Below are 26,426 nucleotides of genomic sequence, written 5' to 3'. Positions count from 1 at the left end.
TGGATGTATTTCAAGGCCTACCTTCAAACTCAGTGCCTCTGCTTGACATCATGGGAAAATCTAAAGAAATCAGCCAAAAAAAAGTTTATCTTGTTCTCCTCAACTTTGTGCCTGCCAAAATATAATTCTTTGACTCCTCCTCTTAAAGTGCCACCGTGCACAGACATTATGGTTTTAGGCAGCACTAAAAGGGTAGGGCAGGCCAGGGCACATGATTGGCGTGTTCATTGCAGTGTAGCCTAGTTTGTTTTACACCATGCCAGCAGAGCAAAAGAGTCGGGGCTGAGACAAAATCAGTCAGGGCTAAAGCCCTGAAAGCCCGGGTCTGGTGACTCCAATGCCCATGGGACTAGCGATCGGAGGTGTCCGGTGAGAGAAAAGCAGGTTGAGGTTGCCAGGGTTAGAGTAGAGCAGAAAGTGTTGTATCCTGAAGCAGTGAAGAGAGTGGTAGAGAAAGATGGGTACAGGGTGAGGTTGGCAGCAGCTGCATTGAAGTAGTCGGGATTGAGAGATTTTACTGCAGAAGATTTGCAGGGGGTGTTGAGTGGTAGTGCTCTGTCCTCCCAGACTGTTGGCTTGGAGTAGGATTAGATGGGGGTAAATAGTAGAATGTGGTGGTGTTTTTCACTGTTTTGTGTGGGCTAATAGTTGGCAGGGTAATTTTCCTTTTCTCCAATGTTGTATTACTGGACATTAATGTAGGTTGGCTGTGACTGGCCTCACACTCCAGTACAGTAGGTGGCGGTGTACGCACCCAAAAGTTGGATGCGAACCGCCAACCTAAACCCAAAGAAGATGTCCACTATCTTGGTTGTGGAACTCAACTATCTTGGTTATGGAATTGTGTTTTGCCACAAAAGTCCGGTTGTGACTGGTTTGATCCAGTCTTCTGAGCATGCGCAATCGGTGTAAACAGGAAGAAGCTGCGAAAACCAGGGAAAATCTAGAAGACGAATATATATTCAACGGGGAAAAAATCATAACGTTCATTGATTACTCGTAATTGTATTATTTTAGCACACGAATATGTCAACGAATATTATTCTGAATAAAGTATTTTAGCACAGCGGTACACGACGATAGTCAGCAACGTTACATTAGCTAGACTTTTCCTTTATTTTTTACAGATTGGCAACTAACTGAAGCTAGTAGCTGTCGTTTCGTTTTACTAGAAAATAGTTTGCAAGAATCTAATTTGGACAGACAAGTCGAGCAATATTTTTTCACACTGCGGCCTGTGAACAACGCCGGGGATTGTCAGTAAACTAACGTTACACGGTTCATTTCCCCTCTCCTTTCAAGTCGTCCGGATGGCCTGCTAACCTCCTATTGTCGGAGTTTCGGGTCAGACTCCCCTCGTCCAAGCACGTTTTCCCCCCTAAACCCTGTCTGTTGCTAGCTACGACAACAGACAGTCTATAGAAATGGTTCAGAAAGGTAAGGCGGAGGTGGGGACGTCTCAAGTGGAGGTTGAGGCGAGCCCAAGCTCGGGGCCGTCTGACGCTGGTTCAGAAGCCCCTGGCTCAGTGGAAGAACCGAGAAGCATCGGGGTGGAACTATCGGGCCGCAGGAAATTCATCAGTGGAGTCGTGGAGGGTGAGTAGAACATATTATATTGAACAAAAATCACATTGATTTGGTATAGCTAGTGATTTTCGTGTTATGATTTTGATGCATACAAGATTTGCATACTAGTCGAATGCCAGAATAATTGTGATTATGCAGGACACTTATTAATAGTCCATTGTACTATTAACAACTGCTCAAGGTCGATGACCCATTCAGAGGAATTATGGGATGTCATTATCTTTAAATCGATCACGGTCTGCTTTCCCAAAAGCATCATAAGATCAGGCCCTACACCCAAACAAGGGCACTGCGTTCATCCACCTCTGGCCTGCTCGCCTCCCTACCTCTGAGGAAGCACAGTTCCCGCTCAGCCCAGTCAAAACTGTTCGCTGCTCTGGCACCCCAATGGTGGAACAAGCTCCCTCACGACACCAGGACAGCGGAGTCAATCACCACCTTCCGGAGACACCTGAAACCCCACCTCTTTAAGGAATACCTAGGATAGGATATATTAATCCTTCTAACCCCCCCCTAAAAGATTTAGATGCACTATTGTAAAGTGGTTGTTCCACTGGATATCATAAGGTGAATGCACCAATTTGTAAGTCGCTCTGGATAAGAGCGTCTGCTAAATGACTTAAATGTAAATGAAAATATAAGGCTATCATTAGAAACTTCGTAGGAGCATCTTAAAGCTGCAATATGTAGCTGCTTGGGCCACCTGACCAAATTCACATAGAAATGTGATTTATAGATCTGTCATTCTCATTGAAAGCAAGTCTATAAGAAGCGATCTTGTGTGCAACTGCAGCCCACAATTCGGGGTGTTCCTGCATGTGTGCATTCCACATGCATCCCGAGCATCCCATTGAATGTATTATCTTAATTTTTTGGTCTCCCGGAGTCCTCCTTGTTTGCTAGCGGGAGACAGTGTTCTTCACTCGCAGCTGCCGAACACTTGCACTCACTGTCGTTAACAGAACAGTGGGAAAACACTGCCTGACAGGCGGGGGCGAAAGGACACTGTCTACCGGTCGCCTCTCTCCTCCTGCTAGCACAGCAGGTGGGAGGCTGGGGCAACACCAGGATGAAGGACACGGTCTACCGGTGTATGGCTACCTAGTTACTGTTGTCACCCCACCCCTTCTTCTGAGTGGTTTTTCAGCGGCTGGCATACAATGTGATTGTGCATTAACGCCACCTACTGTACTGTAGCACTCCCGCCCGTCCTAGCATCAAAATGTACTGATAGAGAAGTATAGAGTGTGTCCTGCAGATGCAGGAATGCCCACATGCAGGAACGCCACGAATTGCAAGCCGCAATTGCACCCTTCTCCTAAGAAGCTGTAGATCTGAGTCACTTTAATAATTCTACCTACATGTACATATTACCTCAATTGCCTCGACACCGGTGCCCCTGCACATTGACTCTGTACTGGTACCCCCTGTATATAGCCCCGCTATTGTTATTTACTGCTTTTTGAATTTTTATTTTTTATTTAACTAGGCAAGTCAGTTAAGAACAAATTCTTATTTACAATGACGGCCTACTAAAAGGCAAAGGGCCTCCTACGGGGGCCCGGGATACATTCTTTAAGTAATAAATACAATATAATTATAGGCCAAAACACACATCACTACATAAAGAGAGACCTAAGACCACAATATAGCAAAAGGAAGCAACACATGACAACACAGCATGGTAGAAACACAACATAACAACAACATGGTAGCAACACAACATGGTAGCAGCACAAAACATGAGACAAACATGATTGGGCACAGTCAACAGCACAAAGGTCAAGAAGGTAGAGACAACAATGCATCACACAAAGCAGCCACAACTGTCAGTAAGAGTGTCCATGATTGAGTCTTTGAATGAAGAGAGTGAGATAAAACTGTCCAGTTTGAGTGTTTGTTGCAGCTCGTTCCAGTCGCTAGCTGCAGCGATCTGAAAAGAGGAGCGACACATGGATGTGTGCTTTGGGGACATTTAACAGAATGTGACTGGCAGAACAGGTGTTGTATGTGGAGGATGAGCGCTGCGGTAGATATGTCAGATAGGGGGGAGTGAGGCCTTAGAGGGTTTTATAAATAAGCATAAACCAGTGGGTCTTGCGACGGGTATACAGCGATGACCAGTTTACAGAGGAGTATAGAGTGCACTGATGTGTCTGATTTGGTGGCAAATCTGATGGCCGAATGGTAAAGAACATCTAGCCGCTCGAGAGCACCCTTATCCGCCGATCTATAAATTAAGTCTCCGTAATTTAGCATGGGTAGGATGGTCATCTGAATCATTGAGAATGACACAAATATTAATTTTCTCAAAGTTTGCTGCTTCAGTGTCTTTAGATTTTTTTGGTCAGATGTTACTATGAAATACTGAAGTATAATTACAAGCATTTCATAACTGTCAAAGGCTTTTATTAACAATTACCTGAAGTTGATGCAAAGAGTCAATATTTGCAGTGTTGACCCTTCTTTTTCAAGACCTCTGCAATCTGCCCTGGCATGCTGTCAATTAACTTCTGGGCCACATTCTGACTGACGGCAGCCCATTCTTGCATAATCAATGCTTGGAGTTGGTCAGAATTTGTGGGTTTTTGTTTGTCCACCTGCCTCTTGAGGATTGACCACAAGTTCTCAATGGGATTAAGGTCTGGGGAGTTTCCTGGCCATGGACCTAAAATATTGATGCTTTGTTCCCCGAGCCACTTAGTTATCACTTTTGCCTTATGGCAAGGTGCTCCATCATGCTGGAAAAGGCATTGTTCGTCACCAAACTGTTCCTGGATGGTTGGGAGAAGTTGCTCTTGGAGGATGTGTTGGTACCATTCTTTATTCATGGCTGTGTTCTTAGGCAAAATTGTGAGTGAGCCCACTCCCTTGGCTGAGAAGCAACCCCACACATGAATGGTCTCAGGATGCTTTACTGTTGGCATGACACAGGACTGATGGTAGCGCTCACCTTGTCTTCTCCGGACAAGCTTTTTTCCGGATGCCCCAAACAATCGGAAAGGGGATTCATCAGAGAAAATGACTTTACCCCAGTCCTCAGCAGTCCAATCCCTGTACCTTTTGCAGAATATCAGTCTGTCTCTGATCTTTTTCCTGGAGAGAAGTGGCATCTTTGCTGCCCTTCTTGACACCAGGCCATCCTCCCCGATCCCGCAGCTGAATCAACTTTAGGAGACAGTCCTGGTGCTTGCTGGACTTTCTTGGGTTCCCTGGAGCCATCTTCACAACAATTGAACCGCTCTCCTTTAAGTTCTTGATGATCCGATAAATGGTTGATTTAGGTGCAATCATACTGGCAGTAATATCCTTGCCTGTGAAGCTCTTTTTGTGCAAAGCAATGATGATGGCACGTGTTTCCTTGCAGGTAACCATGATTGACAGAGGAAGAACAATGATTCCAAGCACCACCCTCCTTTTTGAAGCTTCCAGTCTGTTATTCGAAGTCAATCAGCATGACAGAGTGATCTCCAGCCTTGTCCTCGTCAACTCACACCTGTGTTAACGAGAGAATCACTGACATATCAGCTGGTCCTTTTGTGGCAGGGATGAAATGCAGTGGAAATGTTTTTGGGGGATTCAGTTCATTTGCATGGCAAAGAGGGACTTTGCAATTAATTGCAATTCATCAGATCACTCTTCATAACATTCTGGAGAATATGCAAATTGCCATCATACAAACTGAGGCAGCAGACTTTGTGAAAATTTATATTTGTCATTCTCAACTTTTGGCCACGACTGTAGAACAGTATTCCCCCGTCTCTCTAGGAGCATTTGTGTGCCCAGGCATCATAAGCGTATCAAAAGGATCCCACCCTGGTCACCAATGTAGCTGACCGATTGTAGAGAGACAAGTGCATCAGCAGAATGCAATCTAAAGCTTGTGTAGTACAGAGACGAGAACTCTACCATCTATGGCTAAAGCCTGGACTCCTGACGGGGACAATGTAATTCTCCCCACTGCATGTTAAAATAGTAAAATAATGTTTGTCACCTGTTACACTGATTCTACATTGAATTTAGTCTTTGAGATGCTCAAACAAGCATATGTATCTGTAGTTGGTGTTCTCCAACTCTAAAATGCACTAGACTGTGTCAGGAAAAAATCCAATAAGATGAGACAACAGGCAAATGCATATGTGGTCTTAATGTCTGAATAGTGACTGCAGGGATAGTTCAAACTGCAGTCGGATTGTTCTCACAGGTGAGTGAATCAGCCCATGCTTGGTGAATGGCACTTGGTTGTTCTCTGGGAGCAGGACACTGGAGAGCTAAATAAATCATGTGAGACATTTACATTTACTTTTACATTTAAGTCATTTAGCAGACTTACAAATTGGTGCATTCACCTTATGATATCCAGTGGACATCTAAATCTTTTTTTTTGGGGGGGGGGGGGTTAGAAGGATTACTTTATCCTATCCTAGGTATTCCTTAAAGAGGTGGGGTTTCAGGTGTCTCCGGAAGGTGGTGATTGACTCTGCTGTCCTGGCGTCGTGAGGGAGCTTGTTCCACCATAGGGGTGCCAGAGCAGCGAACAGTTTTGACTGGGCTGAGCGGGAACTGTGCTTCCTCAGAGGTAGGGGGGCCAGCAGGCCAGAGGTGGATGAGCGCAGTGCCCTTGTTTGGGTGTAGGGACTGATCAGAGCCTGAAGGTACGGAGGTGCCGTTCCCCTCACGGCTCCGTAGGCAAGCACCATGGTCTTGTAGCGGATGCGAGCTTCAACTGGAAGCCAGTGGAGAGAGCGGAGGAGCGGGGTGACGTGAGAGAACTTGGGAAGGTTGAACACCAGACGGGCTGCGGCGTTCTGGATGAGTTGTAGGGGTTTAATGGCACAGGCAGGGAAACCAGCCAACAGCGTGTTGCAGTAATCCAGACGGGAGATGACAAGTGCCTGGATTAGGACCTGCGCTGCTTCCTGTGTGAGGCAGGGTCGTACTCTGCGAATGTTGTAGAGCATGAACCTACAGGATTGGGTCACCGCCTTGATGTTAGTGGAGAACGACAGGGTGTTGTCCAGGGTCACGCCAAGGTTCTTAGCACTCTGGGAGGAGGACACAATGGAGTTGTCAACCGTGATGGCGAGATCATGGAACGGGCAGTCCTTCCCCGGGAGGAAAAGCAGCTCCGTCTTGCCGAGGTTCAGCTTGAGGTGGTGATCCGTCATCCACACTGATATGTCTGCCAGACATGCAGAGATGCGATTCCCCACCTGGTTATCAGAAGGGGGAAAGGAGAAGATTAATTGTGTGTCGTCTGCATAGCAATGATAGGAGAGACCATGTGAGGATATGACAGAGCCAAGTGACTTGGTGTATAGCGAGAATAGGAGAGGGCCTAGAACAGAGCCCTGGGGGACACCAGTGGTGAGAGCACGTGGTGCGGAGACAGATTCTCGCCACGCCACCTGGTAGGAGCGACCTGTCAGGTAGGACGCAATCCAAGCGTGGGCCGCGCCGGAGATGCCCAACTCGGAGAGGGTGGAGAGGAGGATCTGGTGGTTCACAGTATCAAAGGTAGCAGATCGGTCTAGAAGGATGAGAGCAGAGGAGAGAGAGTTAGCTTTAGCAGTGCGGAGAGCCTCCGTGACACAGAGAAGAGCAGTCTCAGTTGAATGACCAGTCTTGAAACCTGACTGATTTGGATCAAGAAGGTCATTCTGAGAGAGATAGCAAGAGAGCTGGCCAAGGACGGCACGTTCAAGAGTTTTGGAGAGAAAAGAAAGAAGGGATACTGGTCTGTAGTTGTTGACATCGGAGGGATCGAGTGTAGGTTTTGTCAGAAGGGGTGCAACTCTCGCGCTCTTGAAGACGGAAGGGACGTAGCCAGCGGTCAAGGATGAGTTGATGAGCGAGGTGAGGTAAGGGAGAAGGTCTCCGGAAATGGTCTGGAGAAGAGAGGAGGGGATAGGGTCAAGTGGGCAGGTTGTTGGGCGGCCGGCCGTCACAAGACGCGAGATTTCATCTGGCGAGAGAGGGGAGAAAGAGGTCAAAACACAGGGTAGGGCAGTGTGAGCAGGACCAGCGGTGTCGTTTGACTTAACAAACGAGGATCGGATGTCGTCGACCTTTTCAAAATGGTTGACGAAGTCATCCGCAGAGAGGGGGGAGGGGGAGGAGGATTCAGGAGGGAGGAGAAGGTGGCAAAGAGCTTCCTAGGGTTAGAGGCAGATGCTTGGAATTTAGAGTGGTAGAAAGTGGCTTTAGCAGCAGAAACAGAAGGGGAAAATGTAGAGAGGAGGGAGTGAAAGGATGCCAGGTCCGCAGGGAGGCGAGTTTTCCTCCATTTCCGCTCGGCTGCCCGGAGCCCCACATGAGAGATGAATGAATGAATGAATGAATAAAATAAATCACAGCAAAGGAATGTAGGAAAATGAACATCCTGAGGCAGGGTGCTACGCAATCATCCTACTCCAACTATTGGCAGGGAAAATTTGCCATTTCTTATTTGTCAGCATGAATGAAATTAGTGGGTCCTTGATGACAGTATTAGATTGACACTACTTGTCCTATAGATTTTTGTAGTATAAAATTATTACTTGGAATAAACTGATAGCTAAACTGCTCCTTGTCCCAGAATGACACGCTAGCAAGTGATAAAGCTGTCTGCGCCTGGTAGTTAGCAACAGATCTACTTGTTATAACTACCTAACTAATTAGCAAGGTATTTTTATTGAACCACCCATAAGACTCATGAACATCTAATCAAATTTGATTAGATTTAATTAGCTAAGTCAGTTAAGAACAAATTCTAATTTCCAATGACAGCCTACCACGGCCAAACCCTAACCCGGACGCCGCTAGGCCAATTGTGCGCCGCCCTATGGGACTCCCAATCACGGCCGGTTGTGATACAGCCTGGAATCGAACCAGAGTCTGAAGTGACGCCTCTAGCACTGAGATGCAGTGCCTTATATTTACATTACTAAGTTTCCTGTGTTCTAAATTGGGAGTCTTTTTACAGGTTGCATTGACTGTATCACATTTTTTTAAACTAAATAACGTTAGTTAATTATCTACTACCTTAGATAAGGATAACGTGATTGGCAGACGTGACCAGCAGAGAGAGTACCACGACTTTTGATTGGTTTACAGTTTAGTACTCGCCGGCGTTACCTTGCGAACATAAAAGTAAGTATTTAGATTTTTTTTGTTGCAAGAATTGACATTGCCAATAAACAGAAATGTACTCAGAAGAAATAAATGTAAAAACCTGCTCCCTCAACAAGAGATCGATCATCTCGAACACTAAAGCAGCTAGCTTGCTACCACCCACCACCTAATAACTTCTAAATGAAGTTGACTACATTCAAAGTTGCCAATGTCTTGTAATCGATACAAACAAGTGATGTATAAAAATATGCTTCAAATGAAAACCTAGACGGCTGCGTTCAAATAGGCCTCAAGCCTACTGTAGGCTATTTCAAACATATTGAAATAAAATGTAATGTTAAATCAATTGAGTTCTATTTTTCTACTTGTATGCTACTGTCTGTAATTTGTCTCAATATATTTAATGATGTGTAGCCTTACTTTTGCACAATGTGGCAAATCTTGATTTAGTGCATTATTATAGGGTAAGCATTATAATAAGCAGCCTAATATTTGCAGTCACTAACCAGGTTTCCATCCAACCTTTTTTATGCGTGTAAAGAAAGTAACGTTACATGTCCGATAAAAAAACATGACTGGTCTGATGACTGGATAAAAAAATGGCAGGCCTCATGGAAACAGCACATTTTCCAATAAACTTTCCAAATCTCGACAAAACTAATAAATACGCTAGACAGGATGATCTTTTTGTGTCGGTAAAATTCATTATACGAGAAATGCGCAAATATTAATATAATAACCATCATATCGAAATAAACATGGAGTCGTCCGGGGCCACGTTGTGTGTTGCTCCTGCTACGACTCGGAAGTTAATTTGATGGAATCTCTGACATTTTATTCATGCAAATGAGAATATTCGCATTAACATCTTTCGCCAATTGGATGCAAACCTAGCTAATGCCGATATCTTTCTAGAAATTGATCTGTCGTCAGTATTGTGGGACAATTATAAGATTTTAATGGAGAAAGCTGATCCAAGAGTAGCGTTGCCTTTCTTTTGATGCTATCAGTGTCGGCACATGCCTCAACGGCTCACTTAGCGAATGTTTTCTCTGCGTGGTGTTTTGGGAAACGTATGTTACATCTTCGTTCGTTGTAGGAAAGATGCATCGTGAAAACACTTGTTAGCCTAAGTTCCACCGCTGTCAGGAAACCATGCCCAGCTTTGTAATGGCTTTGAAGAAGCTTGATGTAGGGCCCTAGCTACGTATTGTTGATGGACGAATATGTTGCATTGCAATACCAGGTTATGATTGGATCTCCGGCATGCTATTATGGTAGAAAAGGAGCGACATTAGGGGTATTCGATTCTGGCCCGTGTTACCCTGGGGGCGACTTTGTTCTGGTTGAAAATTGATTGCATTCGTTTTGGAACCGGGCTGCCTCCCGGGCGTGAGCCAAGTGCCCCGTTTAAAGCCCACGGCAATGTCGGCTCAAAACAAAAGTGACACAAGCTACATTAATCACTTGGAGTAATGAGTAGGTATGTGTATTCACATGCAAAGTGGTTGCTTTTGATAACTGTTGATTTGCGTTCCCAATATATATTTGATGGAAAATGTGTTTCTGGACAATGCACCATGCTGCCTTATTGACAACATGACTGAGCAGGGCGCTCCTCACGTTTTTTTTCTCCCTTTTTACGACACAGGCTATAGACCGATGCACCGCGGCTCAGGTTAATAGAACTCCTTCAATGGCCGTGTTCAAGAGCATCCAAACCGTGATTTATCAGGGGTAAATAGTGACTGACTGATCTACAAAGAATACTGACTGATCTACAAAGAATGAGTCGTTATTTATGTTGCAAGGTGATTTGTAGATCAGTCAGTCGGAAGTCTGATGCCGACAGTGCAGGAATGTCGAACAAGCCCAAAGAGCATCGCATCAAGGCAGTGATTAGCGCCGGCTGTCGGCCAATCAGCCAGTTACAGACTCATTTTCAGCCGGATACATTTTCCACTTCTTATTAACCTCTTGGGGCTAGGTGGGACGCTAGCGTGCCACCCGTGGTGCACTCCATCAACAGCAGGTGCATTTCAAGAGCGGCAAATTTGAATCCAAATAAATGTCAAAATTCAAATTTTTCAAAAATACAACTATGTTACACCATTTGAAAGATAAACATCTCCTTAATCTAACCACGTTTTACGATTTCAAAAAGGTTTTACGGCGAAAGCATAAATTTAGAGTATGTTAGGACAGTACATTTACAAGAGTTGTGTGTAATGTTTTGTCAAGTCAAAGACAGGGTCACCAAAACCATAAAACCAGCTAAAATGATACACTAACCTTTTACAATCTCCATCAGATGACACTCCTAGGACATTATGTTAGACAATGCATGCATTTTTAGTTCTATCAAGTTGATATTTATATCCAAAAACAGCGTTTTACTATGGCATTGATGTTGAGGAAATCGTTTCCCTCCAATAACCGGCAGTCAAGTCAGCGTCACAAATTAAATAATTAAAATTAGAAAACATTGGTAAAATATTATATTGTCATTTAAAGAATTATAGATTTACATCTTTTGAACGCAATCAACTTGCCAGATTTAAAAATAACCTTACTGGGAAATCACACTTTGCAATAATCTGAGCACTGTGCCCAGAAAAATACGCGTTGCGATACAGACTAGACGTCATGTTGGGGAGATCTAAAATCGAAAATACTATGTAAATAATCCATTACCTTTGATTCTCTTCATCAGATGTCACTTCCAGGTATCACAGGTCCATAACGAATGTAGTTTTGTTCAAAAAAGCTCATCATTTATGTCCAAAAATCTCCGTCTCGTTAGCACATGATGTAAGCCAGCCGGACTTCTCGTCATGAACGAGGGGAAAAAATATATTTCCGTTCGTTCAAACATGTCAAACGTTGTATAGCATAAATCATTAGGGCCTTTTTTAACCAGAACATGAATAATATTCAAGGTGGACGAATGCATAGTCTTTTATAACGTATTGGAACGAGGGTACCCAACATGAAGTAGCGCGCCAGGTGTCTAATGGGACATCACCGTTCCATGGCTCTTGTTCGGTCAGATCTCCCTCCAGAAGACTCAAAACACTTTGTAAAGGCTGGTGACATCTAGTGGAAGCAATAGGAAGTGCCAAAATATTCCTAAACCCCTGTGTTTTTCAATGGGATAGGTTTAAAGTCAATACAACACATCAGGTATCCACTTCCTGTCAGAAAATGTCTCAGGGTTTTGCCTGCCAAATGAGTTCTGTTATACTCACAGACACCATTCAAACAGTTTTGGAAACTTTAGAGTGTTTTCTATCCATATATATATATATATATATATATATATATATAATAAGTATATGCATATTCTAGTTACTGGGTAGGATTAGTAACCAGATTAAATCGGGTACATTTTTTTTATCCAGACGTGCAAATGCTGCCCCCTAGACCCAACAGGTTAACTTGGGTTACTTTTCATTTAAGTTTAAATTCGCTAGTCCATCGAGCCCTCTTCTACTGGAATGAACGATATGCATCTTAGGGCTCCCGAGTGGCTCAGCGTCTAAGGCACCATCACAGTGCTTGAGGCGTCACTACAGACCCTGGTTCGATCCCGGCCGTGATCGGGAGTACCTTAGGGCGGCACACAATTGGCCCATCGTCGTCCGGGTATGGGGAGGGTTTGACCGCGGTAGGCCGTCATTGTAAACTAATAATTTGTTCTTAACTGACTTAACTTAAGGATAAATAAAAACATTTATAGCGATCTATTGAAAGGAAAGGCGCATGTCTGTCACAAAGCGAGCGATGACAGGGAAACGCTGCAGAGAGGAAGAGGTGAAGCGAGAGGTTTCACTTGCCAAAATCTGTCCAAAATAAGCCTTTATCCTGAGTTAAATTTTTTAAATATTTTTTTGTTATTTTTTAACTGACGATTTTAAATTATGAAAACATCAGAGGAAGATGGTGAATCATCACTGCAGGAACAATAAGTAATGGAGAGCCTCATTCTGGTCCAAATATGATAATTGTGACCCTCACGAAATCCTGGCATTAAAACAGAATTCAACAATATAAAAAAATATTGACCTTAGTAGGGAATCAACTAAATGTATTGAGAATTAATTAATTTGCCCAATTTCATCATAATACATTAACAGAATGCATCAGTGATTCGTATTTCCTGCAACTTTCTGAAGAGGCATCGAGAATGCCCCTGTCTGTGTGTGCAGTGTGCACGTCTACCACTTTGTGTAGCCTTCAGTGATTATGCTAATGAAAACCTTCTGGTAGATGGAAAGGCTTTCCCAAAAACCACAATGAAATGTTAACTACAAAGTAACAAAAAATACTGCTAAACAACAGCCTCTTGCTACAGTATATGTGGAAAACACTGATCAAGGAGGAGCCTAATGCAACACCCATACAGTCTTCAGGGCACACACATGGCAGCTGAATGTACACAGCCAGGGGAATAGATGGGGGTGGATGTCTGCAGGCCTGGAATGTTTGCTGTGTGTGTTAAAGGGATACTGCGAGATTCTGTCATTTTAAGAGTCTTTTCATTTTTCTACTTACCCAGAGTAGGATGAACTCGTGGATACCGTTTTTATCCAGTCATTGCGCTCGCTAGTTAGCATTGGCTCGCGAAACTTCAGCTAACTTCCTTCATACTGCACGCTGAGACATTCAGAAGGCATCCACAAGCCTCTAAGTAGAACAAGGGCTTAAATAACAATCTTTCTTTTATTTGCAACAGGCTTCTATGGCCGGCCATGGACAATGGAACAAAGGAAAGAGCTGTTCAGGAGGTAATATAATACAGCAGGCTGGCATATGGTGTTGAATAGTGCTCTATCATAATGGAATGGGTGAATGTACTGAAATTTTCAATATCATCAATTTAGAAATGGCTTAAATGAATTTAGTCAATATGTTCTGTGATAAACAAAACATACCATGTCACACAAAGCCTGTGTTAATCACAATATGTATTGTTCCCCAGACAGCAGAAATGGGGCTTGAACACATACCTCTATGCACCTAAAGATGACTACAAACACAGGATGTTCTGGAGAGAGATGTACTCAGTAGAAGAAGCAGGTAAGGTTGTCTCATGGCCATGGGTTGAAATGATTCTTGTCACATATACAGACAAATATGTAATAAACAAACAAAAGTACACAGGTGTTGCTGCTTGTGCTTGTTGCAATAGTGCTCTGCTTTGATAAAGAAGCTTGCTCTGAAACGCGTGAGCATGAAACATTTTCAAAGGGAATTATGTTGCCGCCTTGAACCTACTCATAGCATTTGTTTTACGTTCCTATGTCTGAGCACCCCTTCAGCATTTCAGGACATATTTGAAATATTAGTTACAATACAGCGATGTAATAAACAAACCATGCCTCACATATTTCACATCAATACTGAGTGTGTGTGAGTGGGTGTCACGCTGATGTGAAATAGTATCTGTAACTAATGCATCTCTCTCTTTATAGAACAACTGATGACTCTGATCAGTGCTGCAAAGGAGTATGGGACCGAGTTCATCTATGCTATCTCCCCAGGCCTAGACATCACCTTCTCTAACCAGAAAGAAGTGTCCACACTCAAGAGGAAACTGGACCAGGTAACACAAACTGTAAAAAAAAAAAAATGCAATCTTTCCTTCTTCCTTTTAGACGACGCACTAAAATAACTCCTTATGTGCTTATAGAGATTTTAGGATTGGGTTAGAGGAGTACTGTCTTGCTAATAACCATAATCTTTCACCACAGTTAAGAATGTAGGCCTATAGTCTTATCTACATCATTGATGGAATACATAGCCTCTACATCCTTGACGGTCTGCACTCACTCGTTTGCCGGGGTCTTAACATAAAATATCATTATTCATTCTCTCCGTTAGGTGACTCACTTTGGCTGCAAGTCATTTGCCTTACTGTTTGACGACATAGACCACAACATGTGCCCCGCCGACAAGGAAGTGTTCAGCTCCTTCGCCCATGCCCAGGTGTCCATCACCAACGAGATCTTTCAGTACCTGGGAGAGCCTGAGACCTTCCTCTTCTGCCCCACAGGTAACACACGTGTGTTGTTACTGAAATTTGTTCTGGATTCAAAGTTGAAGGAAGATATAGATTTCATGTATATTTTTCATTGTCTCCCTAAACCAGAGTACTGTGGAACGTTCTGCTACCCCAATGTGGCCCAGTCTCCCTACCTGCACACAGTGGGAGAGAAGCTGCTGCCTGGTATTGAAGTGCTGTGGACAGGTACAGTAGATCCAAACTAGTTCATATCCCACATGTTTTGGCACTCATTAGATGGAATTAACCTTACCATTATAAGATAAAAACACAGTAACGGACCTTGTAACAACATATTTTTTAATATACTTTAGAACTTGCATGACTCCTACATCTACATTTTAGTCATTTAGCAGACGCTCTTATCCAGAGCGACTTACAGTAGTGAATGCATACATTTCATACTTTTTATTTTATTTTTTTGTACTGGCCCTCCGTGGGAATCTAACCCACAACCCTGGCGTTGCAAACACCATGCTCTACCAACCGAGCTATCTATGTGACATTATGTTTCTAGGTCCTAAGGTGGTATCCAAAGACATTACAGTGGAGTCCATAGAGGAGGTCTCTAAGATCCTGAAGAGAGCTCCGGTAATCTGGGACAATATCCACGCCAACGACTACGACCAGAAGCGTCTGTTCCTGGGGCCGTACAAGGGGCGCTCCACAGAGCTCATCCCCCGCCTCAAGGGGGTTCTCACCAACCCCAACTGTGAGTTCGAGTCCAACTTCGTGGCCATCCACACCCTGGCCACCTGGTACAAGTCCAACATGAACGGAGTGCGCAAGGATGTCGCCATGAGTAAGTCTGACTTGATTTCTGGCGGATTCGGGTACTATGAAATTACACATATCATCGTCATGGGTACGTCTGACTGGGATGGACTTTTATTTATTTATTCACTTGCTTTATTAGAATTATTCGTTAGGGACATTATATTCTGTAATGTGCCAGATTGAGCTAAAAATACACATTTCTTAAAGCAGGGATGTACTGCTTTGGTCCTCACGACTGCTGTGCGTGTTGGTTTTCATTGTTGTCCTGAATCTGAGAGTGTTATTTCCAATTAATGACAATAATTGATTAATGAAGTTCAACATAGAAACCAAGAGCAGTAGGACAGGACTGTAACCCTTGTAGTCATCCCTGTCTTAAAGGCTTAGGGTCTTTAGCAGTGTTATGCATGCTTGTTAATCCATGTGTGAATTCCTCAGGGTATCGTGTTGGAGACACGTGTCTATTTGGAGGACCAGTGAATGTTTTGGTATTTGTAGAGTAGGGTCACTCACCGTCACACAAGGTACACAAAATGGCTGCCAAAGTCTCGTGTCTGTTTGGTTTTTAAGAATGACACAAAATATTATATCTATCCTCGAAAGAGGACAGCATTGTGTCTTCAGATTACATGGCTTTCAAATAAATCCAATCACATTATTGATTACTCCAATAGAGGAAGGGAAGGAGGCACTTTCACAGTATTCAAACAGGCCTGTACATTACACCTGGTAATGGTGATCTGTTTGGGTATCAGTGTGGCAGCCCCCCGCACCTCTCCAATACCTGTATGTGTCTTTCGAGGGGTTGGGTTAAAAGCGGAAGTCAAATTTCGGTTGGATTTTGTGTGACATTTACCAATAAAGTAATCTTAATCTTATTTATCTCCCTTCTCTTCCTCCTTCTCTCCCTCCCTTCCCCCCTCTCTCTCCTTCCTCCATTCTCCTCTCAGCGGATGGAGAGGACAGTACCGTGTCTATCCAGATCAAGCTGGAGAATGAGGGCAGTGATGAGGAGTTAGAGACAGACATGTTGTACAGCCCTCAGCTGGCCCTGAAACTGGCCCTCACAGAGTGGCTGGGGGAGTTTGTAGAGCCTCACCAGTACAACAGTAAGAACCGTCACCTACCTATCATCTCTCATTTATATAACGGGTGGGTCTAATCCTGAATGCTGATTGGTTAAAAGCGCATTCCAGCCGGTGTCTATTCCACAAGTTACCACCGGCTAAATCTATGTCGTTAAAATGCATATTTACTCTGTTCCATCTGACTGCGCAATCCACTGTCTCATCAGACCAGTCAGGCAATTTATAAACTTTATCTCCTATAAAAAGCATCTAGACAATATCTCACATTTCTTTTAGACTAACATTTAGTTTAACAGTGGAGATTTGTATAAACCTTGCTGTCTGTCTCTGACATTTGCAACATTGTTTCAATATTGAAATTCGATCTCCAACTGTCCCATATTAATGAACGTGTAGGAGTCGGGACTAGACAGAGCAAGGCAGCGTTTCTCAGCCAGTCGAAATCATGACTCAGCTGGTATTATTTTTATGGATATATACAAAGTAGACTGCTAGTTTGCAGTCTTTCCTGCTTCAGTTTGAAGATGTTGTGTTAGCTGTGTTGTTTACTAGCTCCTCTGAGTAACAGTGTCCTGACATGAGAGTCCATTTTCTATGCCAGGCGAAATCGTGCCTCATCTTATTGTTCAGAATGTATCCAAATAAATGTCACTAGAAAACAGCTTATGCAAATGCAGCTACTGTTGTTATTCTGGCTGTACTGTTTGACATGACTGTAAGTTAGCCGTAGTTAGCTAGCATACATATATATATATATATATATATCTTTTTTTTTTTTTTTTTAGGGGATGGATCAGCTTTAATATTGCGGATAGATTGTTGCTTTGTAGTTGGCTGGCTAGCAAGGAAGGGATAAGAACATTGCCAGCCAGTATGTCAATGGAACATTTTAGAACGAACGATTTGGGTCGCATCCATAGATGCAGAACAAAAAGACCGTAGCAACCCTAGATTTGTGTCGGGACTATATCTTGTGGAAGGATGAAATAGTATGAATAAATGCATCAAAATGTTTTTAATTAAAAAATATCAATCATTATTCGAATATTTTGGTAACCCGTTGTATAAAAGTGATAATGCCCTCGAAGCCAGTGTTTGGATTATATATTGGAACGGTTTGCCAGCCCTCGACTTCGTCTTGGGCCTAACAACACCCGTGCCAATATATCCTCCGAACACCTGCTTCTCGGGCATTGTCACTTAAAACCTGTTTGGGATAGGGGTTCCGCTAGCGGAATGTTTCGACAACATCCGGTGAAACTGCAGAGCGCGAAATTCAAAAGAAATTATTGCAAATATTTACCTTACATACATTCACAAGTGCAATACACCAAATTAAAGCTGTACTTCTTGTTAATCTAGCCACCATGTCAGATTTCAAAAAGGCTTTACGGCGAAAGCAAACCATGCGATAATCTGAGGACAGCACCCCATCAAACAAACATATGACAATCACATTTCAACCCGCCAGGCGCGACACAAAACTCAGAAATAACAATATAATTCATGCCTTACCTTTGAAGAACGTCTTCTGTTGGCACTCCAATATGTCCCATAAACATCACAAATGGTCCTTTTGTTCGATTTAATTCCGTTGTTATATATCCAAAATGTTCATTTTATTTGGCGCGCTTGATTCAGAAAAACACCGGTTCCAACTCGCCCAGCATGACTACAAAATATCTAATAAGTTACCTGTAAACGCTGTCCAAACATTTCAAACAACTTTCCTAATCCAACTTTGGGGATTTTAAAATGTAAATAATCGATAAAATTTAAGACAGGATAAACTGTGTTCTATACCGGATAAAAACAATGTGAAGCGCGTGACCTGGAGCGCGCACCAAAACAGTATAGTCCACTCGGCTGGACCCTCGTTCTGAAAAGCCATACTTCTTAATTTCTTTAAAGAAAAACATCGACCGATTTCTAAAGACTGTTGACATCTTGTGGAAGCAATAGGAACTGCAACCAAGTGCCACAGAAATCTAGGTTCCCATAGAAAACTGAGTCACCTCAAAATTGTTTTTTTCCTGGATGGTTTGTCCTCAGGGTTTCGCCTGCCAAATACGTTCTGTTATACTCACAGACATAATTTGAACAGTTTTAGAAACTTTAGTGTTTTTTTTATCCAAATCTACCAATTATATGTATATCCTAGCTTCTGGGCCTGAGTAGCAGGCAGTTTACTTTGTGCACGCTTTTCATCCAAAATTCCGAATGCTGCCCCCATCTTAACATTTTTAAATAACACCTGTCTGTGTGTGTGTGTGTGTGTGTTCCAAATAACAATGGTAAATGTCTCAAAAAATTCAGCACTGGATTTTAAACACTTATTTCACTCATGCATTAAAGCTAGCCATTCTATTTTTGTCTAGTATGTTGATATTTGTTATAAAAGCCTCTTGTATAGCATGTTGACAATGTCTCTGTTCTTATCTCCTCTCCAGGTCGCCAGGTACCCCACAGCGGAGCTAAGAGTTCAGCTATTGACGTGTCATCACTAGGTGCCTCCTCCCTCTGCTCTGCTACTACAGTCACTACAGTGTTCCAACAGCCCATCATGACCCCCACAGGCGCCCCCGACCCCAACAACCACCCCATGGCCAAGAGACTGCAACAACAAGAGTTGGAGGAGGTAGTTACTGATTTAACTTAGATCATTTTTATATTAGATAGGGTAGAACACACAGTATGCAGTGCACATCCAATGGTTTTAAGTTGGTTTCCCTGGTTTGTCTCTGTTGTGTCAAGTCTCAGTCTACATACAGTACAACAAAACCAAATATTTCATTACAACTGATCAAGAATAAACACACAATTTTACATGGGCTCACCAAGATGGTGAGGCAATAACCTGTTTCCTAAACGTTTTCTAAGCGTTTCTAATGTTGTTCAGGTGGATGTTGAGAAGAAGGAGTCTGACGAAGAGCCCATGGAGATGGTTTTGGAGAAACCTGATGAGACGGACCCAGAGTCAGACCCTGTAGCAGAGGCTGCAACTGAGACCAAGAGCAGCCTGATCCTTATAGACAAGATGGCAGAGGATCTGAAGCCCATGGACACAGACAGGGAAGTCCTGGTTCCTGAGTCCAAGTCTCCAGAGGAGGACATTGACATGGCCCCCATGCAGACAGACGAACAGCTCAAACAGGTAAATCGTTTGTGTGTGTCGGAACTGGGTTCAAATACATGTTTTATTATTTGTTAATTAAATACTTATGTTCTGTGTATTTTCAAATAATACGGCCCTAATCAACTACTTCTATTGAAAGTATGAGTTTCAAATAGTTTCAAATACATTATTTCAAACACCAGACCTGGGTTCAAATGCATGGGATTATTTAAATATTTGTATTTTAAAATACTCAGATACAGACAAGTGTATTTTAAAATACCTGCCAATACTTTACAAGTGTATTTCCAAATGCATTCCAATATTCAACTACTTGTATTTTCAAACCAAAAATATACAAATACTTACTTTCAAATGTCTTTGTGTCGGAATATATCTTAAATAATGTTTGAACCCAGTTCTGGTGTGTGTGACGTACGTACATGTGTGTGTCCGTGACTCAGATTATCCAAAGTGATTTGCAATTAAGTGACTTATGTTTTTAAAAAAAAAAACGTTTATTTGTCTTTCAGGATGTCTTTGTGCCTGGTCCCAATGAGAAGGCATTGTACACGGCAGAGCCTCTCTCTCTGGAGGACCTGACCCTGCTAGCTGAGCTCTTCTACCTGCCCTATGAATACGGACCCAAAGCCCTGCACATGCTCAAGGAGTTCAACTGGCTACGGGCCAATAGCAGCACCGTCAGCGTCAACTGCGAGGGCAAGGAACCAGAGAAGGTAGGTGGAAGGGAAGTAGGGGATGGAGGGAGATTATCCCTAAATTAGCGTTGTTAGTCAGAAGTTTTTCTGATATTCAGAGCTATGAAATATTCAGGTGTGGTGGTGATCACCACTGCGGTACAAAATGGTATTTGTGTAGTACCTTTATGCAGCCGTTGGGGGTGGGTCTAAAACACTGAAACTGTATCCATGCAGTGGCACACACAGTGTAAAATCTTTACTCACAGAGATGACCGTTTTGTTGTGTTGATACATTTAGTTCCAAGGCTGTGGATGAGGGGTCGCTTAAGATGGCGGCATGATGGGTCGTAAAATTTCTAGCTAAGAAACAATTTTAGAGGTTTCTCACAAAGTTGTTCATTTTAGGCTGAAGTTGCAACAAAAACAAAGTTTGGACACCTACACATTCAAGGCTTTTTCTTTACAACAAAACTATGAAATAACACATGGAATCATGTAGTAACCAAAGAAGTGTTAAACAAATCAAAATATGTTTTATATTTGGGATTCTTCAAAGTAGCCACCCTTTGCCTTGATGACAGCGTTGCACACTCTTGGTCATTCTCTCAACCAGCTTCATGAGGTAGTCACCTGGAATGCATTTCAATTAACAGGTGTGCCTTGTTAAAAGTTAATTTGTGGAATTTCTTTCCTTAATGCGTTTGGACCAATCAGTTGTGTTGTGACAAGGTAGGGGTGTTATACAGAAGATGGCCCTATTTGGTAAAAGACCAAGTCCATATTATGGCAAGAACAGCTCAAATAAGCAAATGGAAATGATGGGGAAAGTAATTGCTTGTGTCAAGAGAAAAATAATATAACATCATAAAGGGAATAATGGATTGTATAAAAAAAACTGATCTAACTAATCAGGAATTACTGGAGTTATCATCCATGCAAATGCAGTTAGACTGTATCTACGAGGAAAAGGCCCGGGGAGCATTTGTAAGATCCAGACAAAAATGGATGGAAGAGAGAAATACAAAATATTTCTTTAATTTAGAAAAAAGGGCAGGCGGAATGACTTCTGATGTAAATGAATGATCAAATGAAAATCCAAAACAAATCTCTCAGCATGTTGCCCAATTTTATCAGAATCTGTGTACAAATACTCTAAATGAAAAGTCAACTTCCAATATGGATTTTTTTGGGGGACAATGTAGCAAACACTGTTAAGAAGATTTATAATGATTTCAGGGATTTTTGTGACGAGTTACCTGAAATTGAGATAAAAGATTGTATTAAAAGCCTTAAGGACTATAGATCCCCTGAAAGTGATGGTTTAACAAGCAAGTTATATAAAACATTCAATGATTGATTGATTCCTTTCATTCTTACTATGTTCCAAGAATCAATAGAAAAAGGGGAGTTACCGGCTTCCTTAAAGCAAGGTGTAATTACTTTGATTTCCAAACCTAATAAGGCTAGTCTTTTATATAGACAACTGGAGGCCCATTAGCCTGTTGAATAATGAACGAAAGTTATTTGCCCTTGTATTTGCTAAGAGGTGGAAAGAAGATTTACGTCATATAATTGATGAACAGTCTGGTTTTATGCATGGTCGACACATTAGTAATAACATCAGCTTGATCTTAGATATGATTGACTATAATAACCTCATCCTTGATCATTTTCTTAAGTTTGTAGATTTTTATAAAGCTTTTGACACTGTTGAGCTTGAGTTTATAGCAGTATGTTTTTGGGGGTTTGACTTTTTTAAGCTGTCAACTTTATGCGGTGGTTGTATTAGCTCTGTGAAATTAGCTCACGGGACATCTCAAAGATTTGATGTTGGACGTGGCATTACGCAGAGGTACCCAATTAGCATTTGTATTGGTTACTCAAATTAGGGCTTTTCATATCAAAGGGAATTTTCAAGGTATTTCAGCAATGAATTTAAACTATGATACCACCATATTTTTGAGAGACAGGAATAGGGTTTCCAAAGCAGTTTCCTGTATGGTAGAGTTTTTCTTGAGAAAACAAATAAGAAATTGAACTTCTAGTTACTGAGAGATATTTAAAATGGTCAGGTTTTATTGTTCGAAGCTGATGGTTATCCAGGTGGGTTTATGTCTCGTTATCACTTGACCTATCCCCATTTATAATTTTATTTGGAGGAACAAGCCTCACTATCTATGGAAAGATATTCTCAGTAATCCAAAGAACACGGATATCTTGAGGTTTTAGATTTCAATACTCTAAATAATACTTAGAAAATAAATTGGATTCTGAAGTATATTAAGAACCAGAATAGTATTTGGAATGTCTTCCGTAAGTATTTATTTGACTCTTGGTGGGTTAGAATTTTGATGTTGATAAAATCCTTCTAGAATTGGCTAAATTCCATGAGCAGGCACTTTTAGCTTGGATGTTAGCATATAAACATAATTTGCCCCCTCACAGATACTTTCTATGGAACAACAAAGATATACTATTTAAAAATAAGTATCTTTTTTTTCCATAACTGGTTTAAGAACAAAAATATTTTACTGAATGAGGATGGATATCTACTCTCATATGGGGAATTTCTTGATAATTGTAGAATTCCAATAACCCTGAAAGAATATGCAATTGTTTTTGATGCGATTCCAAGATTATTATTTATTTTTGTATTCCTCTGGTTGATGTAACTAACATCGATTTACATGAAAATATATTAATTGGCAATATTAACATCCTAAAAGAGAAATAATAGGAATATTGTTTGTTACTACATTTCCCTCAGCAAGATTGTTTTGGTCAAATATTTATGGTGTTTATACAAAGGGGGAATGCATGGAAAATATTGTATCAGTAACACGGTAAAGGAAGTTTCATTTAAAATTATACATATAATTTATCCTGTGAAACAACATGTTTTGGAAAGATTCAAGCTGAATATTGACTAATTGTGATTTCTGTGGAATGGAGGAAACCATTTTTCATCTTTTTTTACCTGTATTTATAGTATGTTTTGGATTGACATATAGAACTTTGTTACAAAGAAAACAGGACCAGTTGTAATATTTAATTGTTTTGATTTGAGAAATTCTGACATTAATAAAGATGTTGTATATTTTAAATAATATTAGGCACATTTCATATTCACAAATGCAAATGGTCTAATTCAAAATCAAAATTTTTTCAATTTATAAATGAATTAAACAATATGGCACTACTCTAAATAAAATGAAAAACAAGAAGGCAATTAAAACTTGTTCTATTATTAATGAATATGATTTGTTTGTTTAGGATTCCTGGCAATGTAAAAAGTTTGTTTGCATGTGACTATTTCTTGTTTGTTAATAAAACATAATTTTTTTTAAAGACTGTGGATGAGTTCTATCAGTGACTATGGTACCGTTGGAGATGTTTTCTTTAAACAAGTCTCAACTGGGTCATGTTCATTAAGCACCAAACAGAAGAAAATGGACAGAAACAGGGAGAGACTAGAAGGATTTTAGTCATTTAGCAGATGCTCTTATCCAGAGCGACTTAGCTAGCTAGGTGGGACAACCACATATCACAGGCATAGAAAGGGGGGGGTTATTTTAAGATTCTGTAAAGAGATAGGGTGCCCTAAAGAACACCACCCTGTTGTCTGCCCCCAGGTCGCGGAGTGGAAGTCCCGGGCGGAGAAGTTTGAGGAGATGTGTTGCTCGGTCATCCAGATGTTCACCAGGCTGTCGAATTCAGCCAACCGCACCATCCTATACGACCTCTACCCCTACATCTGGGACATCAAGAGCATCACCTCCATGGTCAAGTCCTTTGTCCAGTGGCTAGGTACTCACAGACACACACACGCTCACACATCCACACTCATATTAGGCAGGGCAAACCCGTTTTGGTGATTTCTGATATATCATCAAAATAAATCAATCGCGGCACATTTTTGGAATCATTCAGCAGTTTTTACGTAATTAAGTACAATGCCATTGGAAATGAATGCTGACGCTGCCTCCTGTTGACAAGACATTTTCATAAATAGCCCAATGTCAAAACAATTTGAATGTGTCCAAATCAATAACTAATATGCAGAAACAGTTTGACACTTAGAACATTTTATGTTTCTGTTTTCAATCTACACATACATGTACAACAATAGTAATCATATAAGCCCCTTATAAACTGCACATGCACCAAAAATAGTTGTCTTGACAAGTGTAAATAAATCACTGATATAGCGAGGAAACCATGATGTACATGCTTTTGAAACTAACACAACAACAAAAAAACACATGGAAACTGAGATTTTTTTTTTTACATCACTGGTTAGACAACAACCTGCAAAAGACAGTCAGTTACATTTTGGAGTGATGCATTTTGATTTGTGGGTCACCGAAAGAGAAACACAACACTTATTTGTCAACCATTCATATTGATGTCATGTTGAAATCAATTGCGTGAGAGGGGGGAGAACTAACACAGCTCAAAGAAACCACACTGAATCTGGGAATAATGTGTACATCACTGGTTATAGGACAATTTGTAGAAGACAGCATTTTGAAGTGTTGCATTTTGATTCAAGTGGGTCGCCAACGCGGTCAGTGTACGCAACACTTTTGTTTGTTACTCACTTCCATCGATATCACGTTGAAATCAATAAAGCAGGGGGTAAATGTTTGGGCTGTAGCGCTGTTCAAACTAACACTATTCAAAGGCCACACTTAAACTTGGAATAACCTATACATGTTTGGTTAGATGAGAACTTGTAGAAGGCTTATATCTATATATTAGATGTTGATTTCGGGAGGCTACCATCATGGAAAAGGGGATAACTTCATTTTCTGTTAGTTAATGTAAAATAATCACAACGTGGCATAGAACGTCAACAGTGACAGTGGTTGGCTGCTATTTAAGTGATAGTTTGAATGTCAAATCCATCTATTGGTGTGTGGCCAGCGATTTTGATAGAGAGACCGCCCCGAATGTTCCATGCAATTAACTCTGCGTTCTAAATCCTGCGCATCCCAGCATGTTACAAAATCAACGGTACAAAACCTAAAATATTGATATGCTTTAAGCAATCAATCTTATGTCATTGTGATGACTAGACACTTTTATACTGACATCACCAATCTGATGTAAAAAGGATGTGTAATTCCACTTAATTTTATAGGGTGACAATGCAAGCTTGTGTAAGGTAGTAACACAAACTGTCCACGTTAGGGAAATTAGCGCAATATACAATAATTTTATGTAAAATACTAAGTCATTCAACATGTCAATTTAAGATGATAGTATATGTTGCCCACTCACAAACTATTACAACAATGACATCTGTTTCTCACTTACTTAACCATTTAGAGAGTTTAAAAATGCTCTAGACTAGAGCCTCCATAGTGTCCGTGCAGCAGCCTGAATGTTTGACGTCCCTACTCATACACAGACCAACTAGGTACGTATGGTATGGGCGTTCAGCATGACTCCGACTCCTCAGAGCAGCAGAACAGTTAGTAAGTGTAGGACATGAAACGCATATATTGTAGGCATGAAAAAATAAATGTCACGTCTTTAAGCTTCATGGTGAAGTTATTAATCCAGTGAAAATGCAGCTATTCTCATGGCCAGTTTTAGATAAGCTGAAAATATACACAAAGGTGAATATCATTGAGGTAAACATCTTTATGAGCATTACAGATATGTTTATGACCATATTACAGTTTCTCCATGATAAAAATTGATAGTGCAGCTGTATGATTTTTCATCTGCCATCCAGTCTTAGGTAGTTTAGTCATGCACATATTAATCATCTGCACAGGTACTGGAACTATAGGGCCCACTGCCCAGTCTGCTTAACAGATGGATAAAGCATATTTGACTTGGCAACGCAATATTTCACCTCTCTTGGCTTTCACCTGTGTTCAAGGTGAGTCTAGAGCACTCTTGTTGTCAGCTCTTATGGCTAGTATTAGGATAACTTAGGCTTAGTTTATATATCCACCAGTGCCAGACAG

The 26,426-nt window shown here is 41.4% G+C and overlaps 1 protein-coding gene across 1 annotated transcript in view; it reads left to right on the top strand.

Annotated features, from left to right (window-relative positions):
- The first annotated feature begins 832 nt into the window (after positions 1-832).
- The window catches only part of oga (O-GlcNAcase), a 40,230-nt gene continuing 14,636 nt past the window's right edge, over positions 833-26,426 (top strand). The window contains exons 1-12 of the mRNA XM_014198910.3: positions 833-1,596; positions 13,436-13,487; positions 13,682-13,779; positions 14,175-14,305; positions 14,584-14,755; positions 14,852-14,950; positions 15,282-15,566; positions 16,492-16,650; positions 19,080-19,267; positions 19,529-19,783; positions 20,278-20,481; positions 24,078-24,252. Of these exons, the coding sequence (XP_014054385.1) occupies positions 1,425-1,596; positions 13,436-13,487; positions 13,682-13,779; positions 14,175-14,305; positions 14,584-14,755; positions 14,852-14,950; positions 15,282-15,566; positions 16,492-16,650; positions 19,080-19,267; positions 19,529-19,783; positions 20,278-20,481; positions 24,078-24,252 (1,990 nt within the window). The 5' untranslated portion in view covers positions 833-1,424. The remainder of the gene's footprint in view (positions 1,597-13,435; positions 13,488-13,681; positions 13,780-14,174; positions 14,306-14,583; positions 14,756-14,851; positions 14,951-15,281; positions 15,567-16,491; positions 16,651-19,079; positions 19,268-19,528; positions 19,784-20,277; positions 20,482-24,077; positions 24,253-26,426) is intronic.

Source organism: Salmo salar, chromosome 01, assembly GCF_965601325.2.
Source record: "Salmo salar chromosome 01, fSalSal1, whole genome shotgun sequence".
In the NCBI taxonomy this organism is placed as follows: Eukaryota; Metazoa; Chordata; class Actinopteri; order Salmoniformes; family Salmonidae; genus Salmo; species Salmo salar.
The sequence above is the reverse complement of the archived record's forward strand: the minus strand, read 5'-3'. Positions and strand labels throughout refer to the sequence as shown.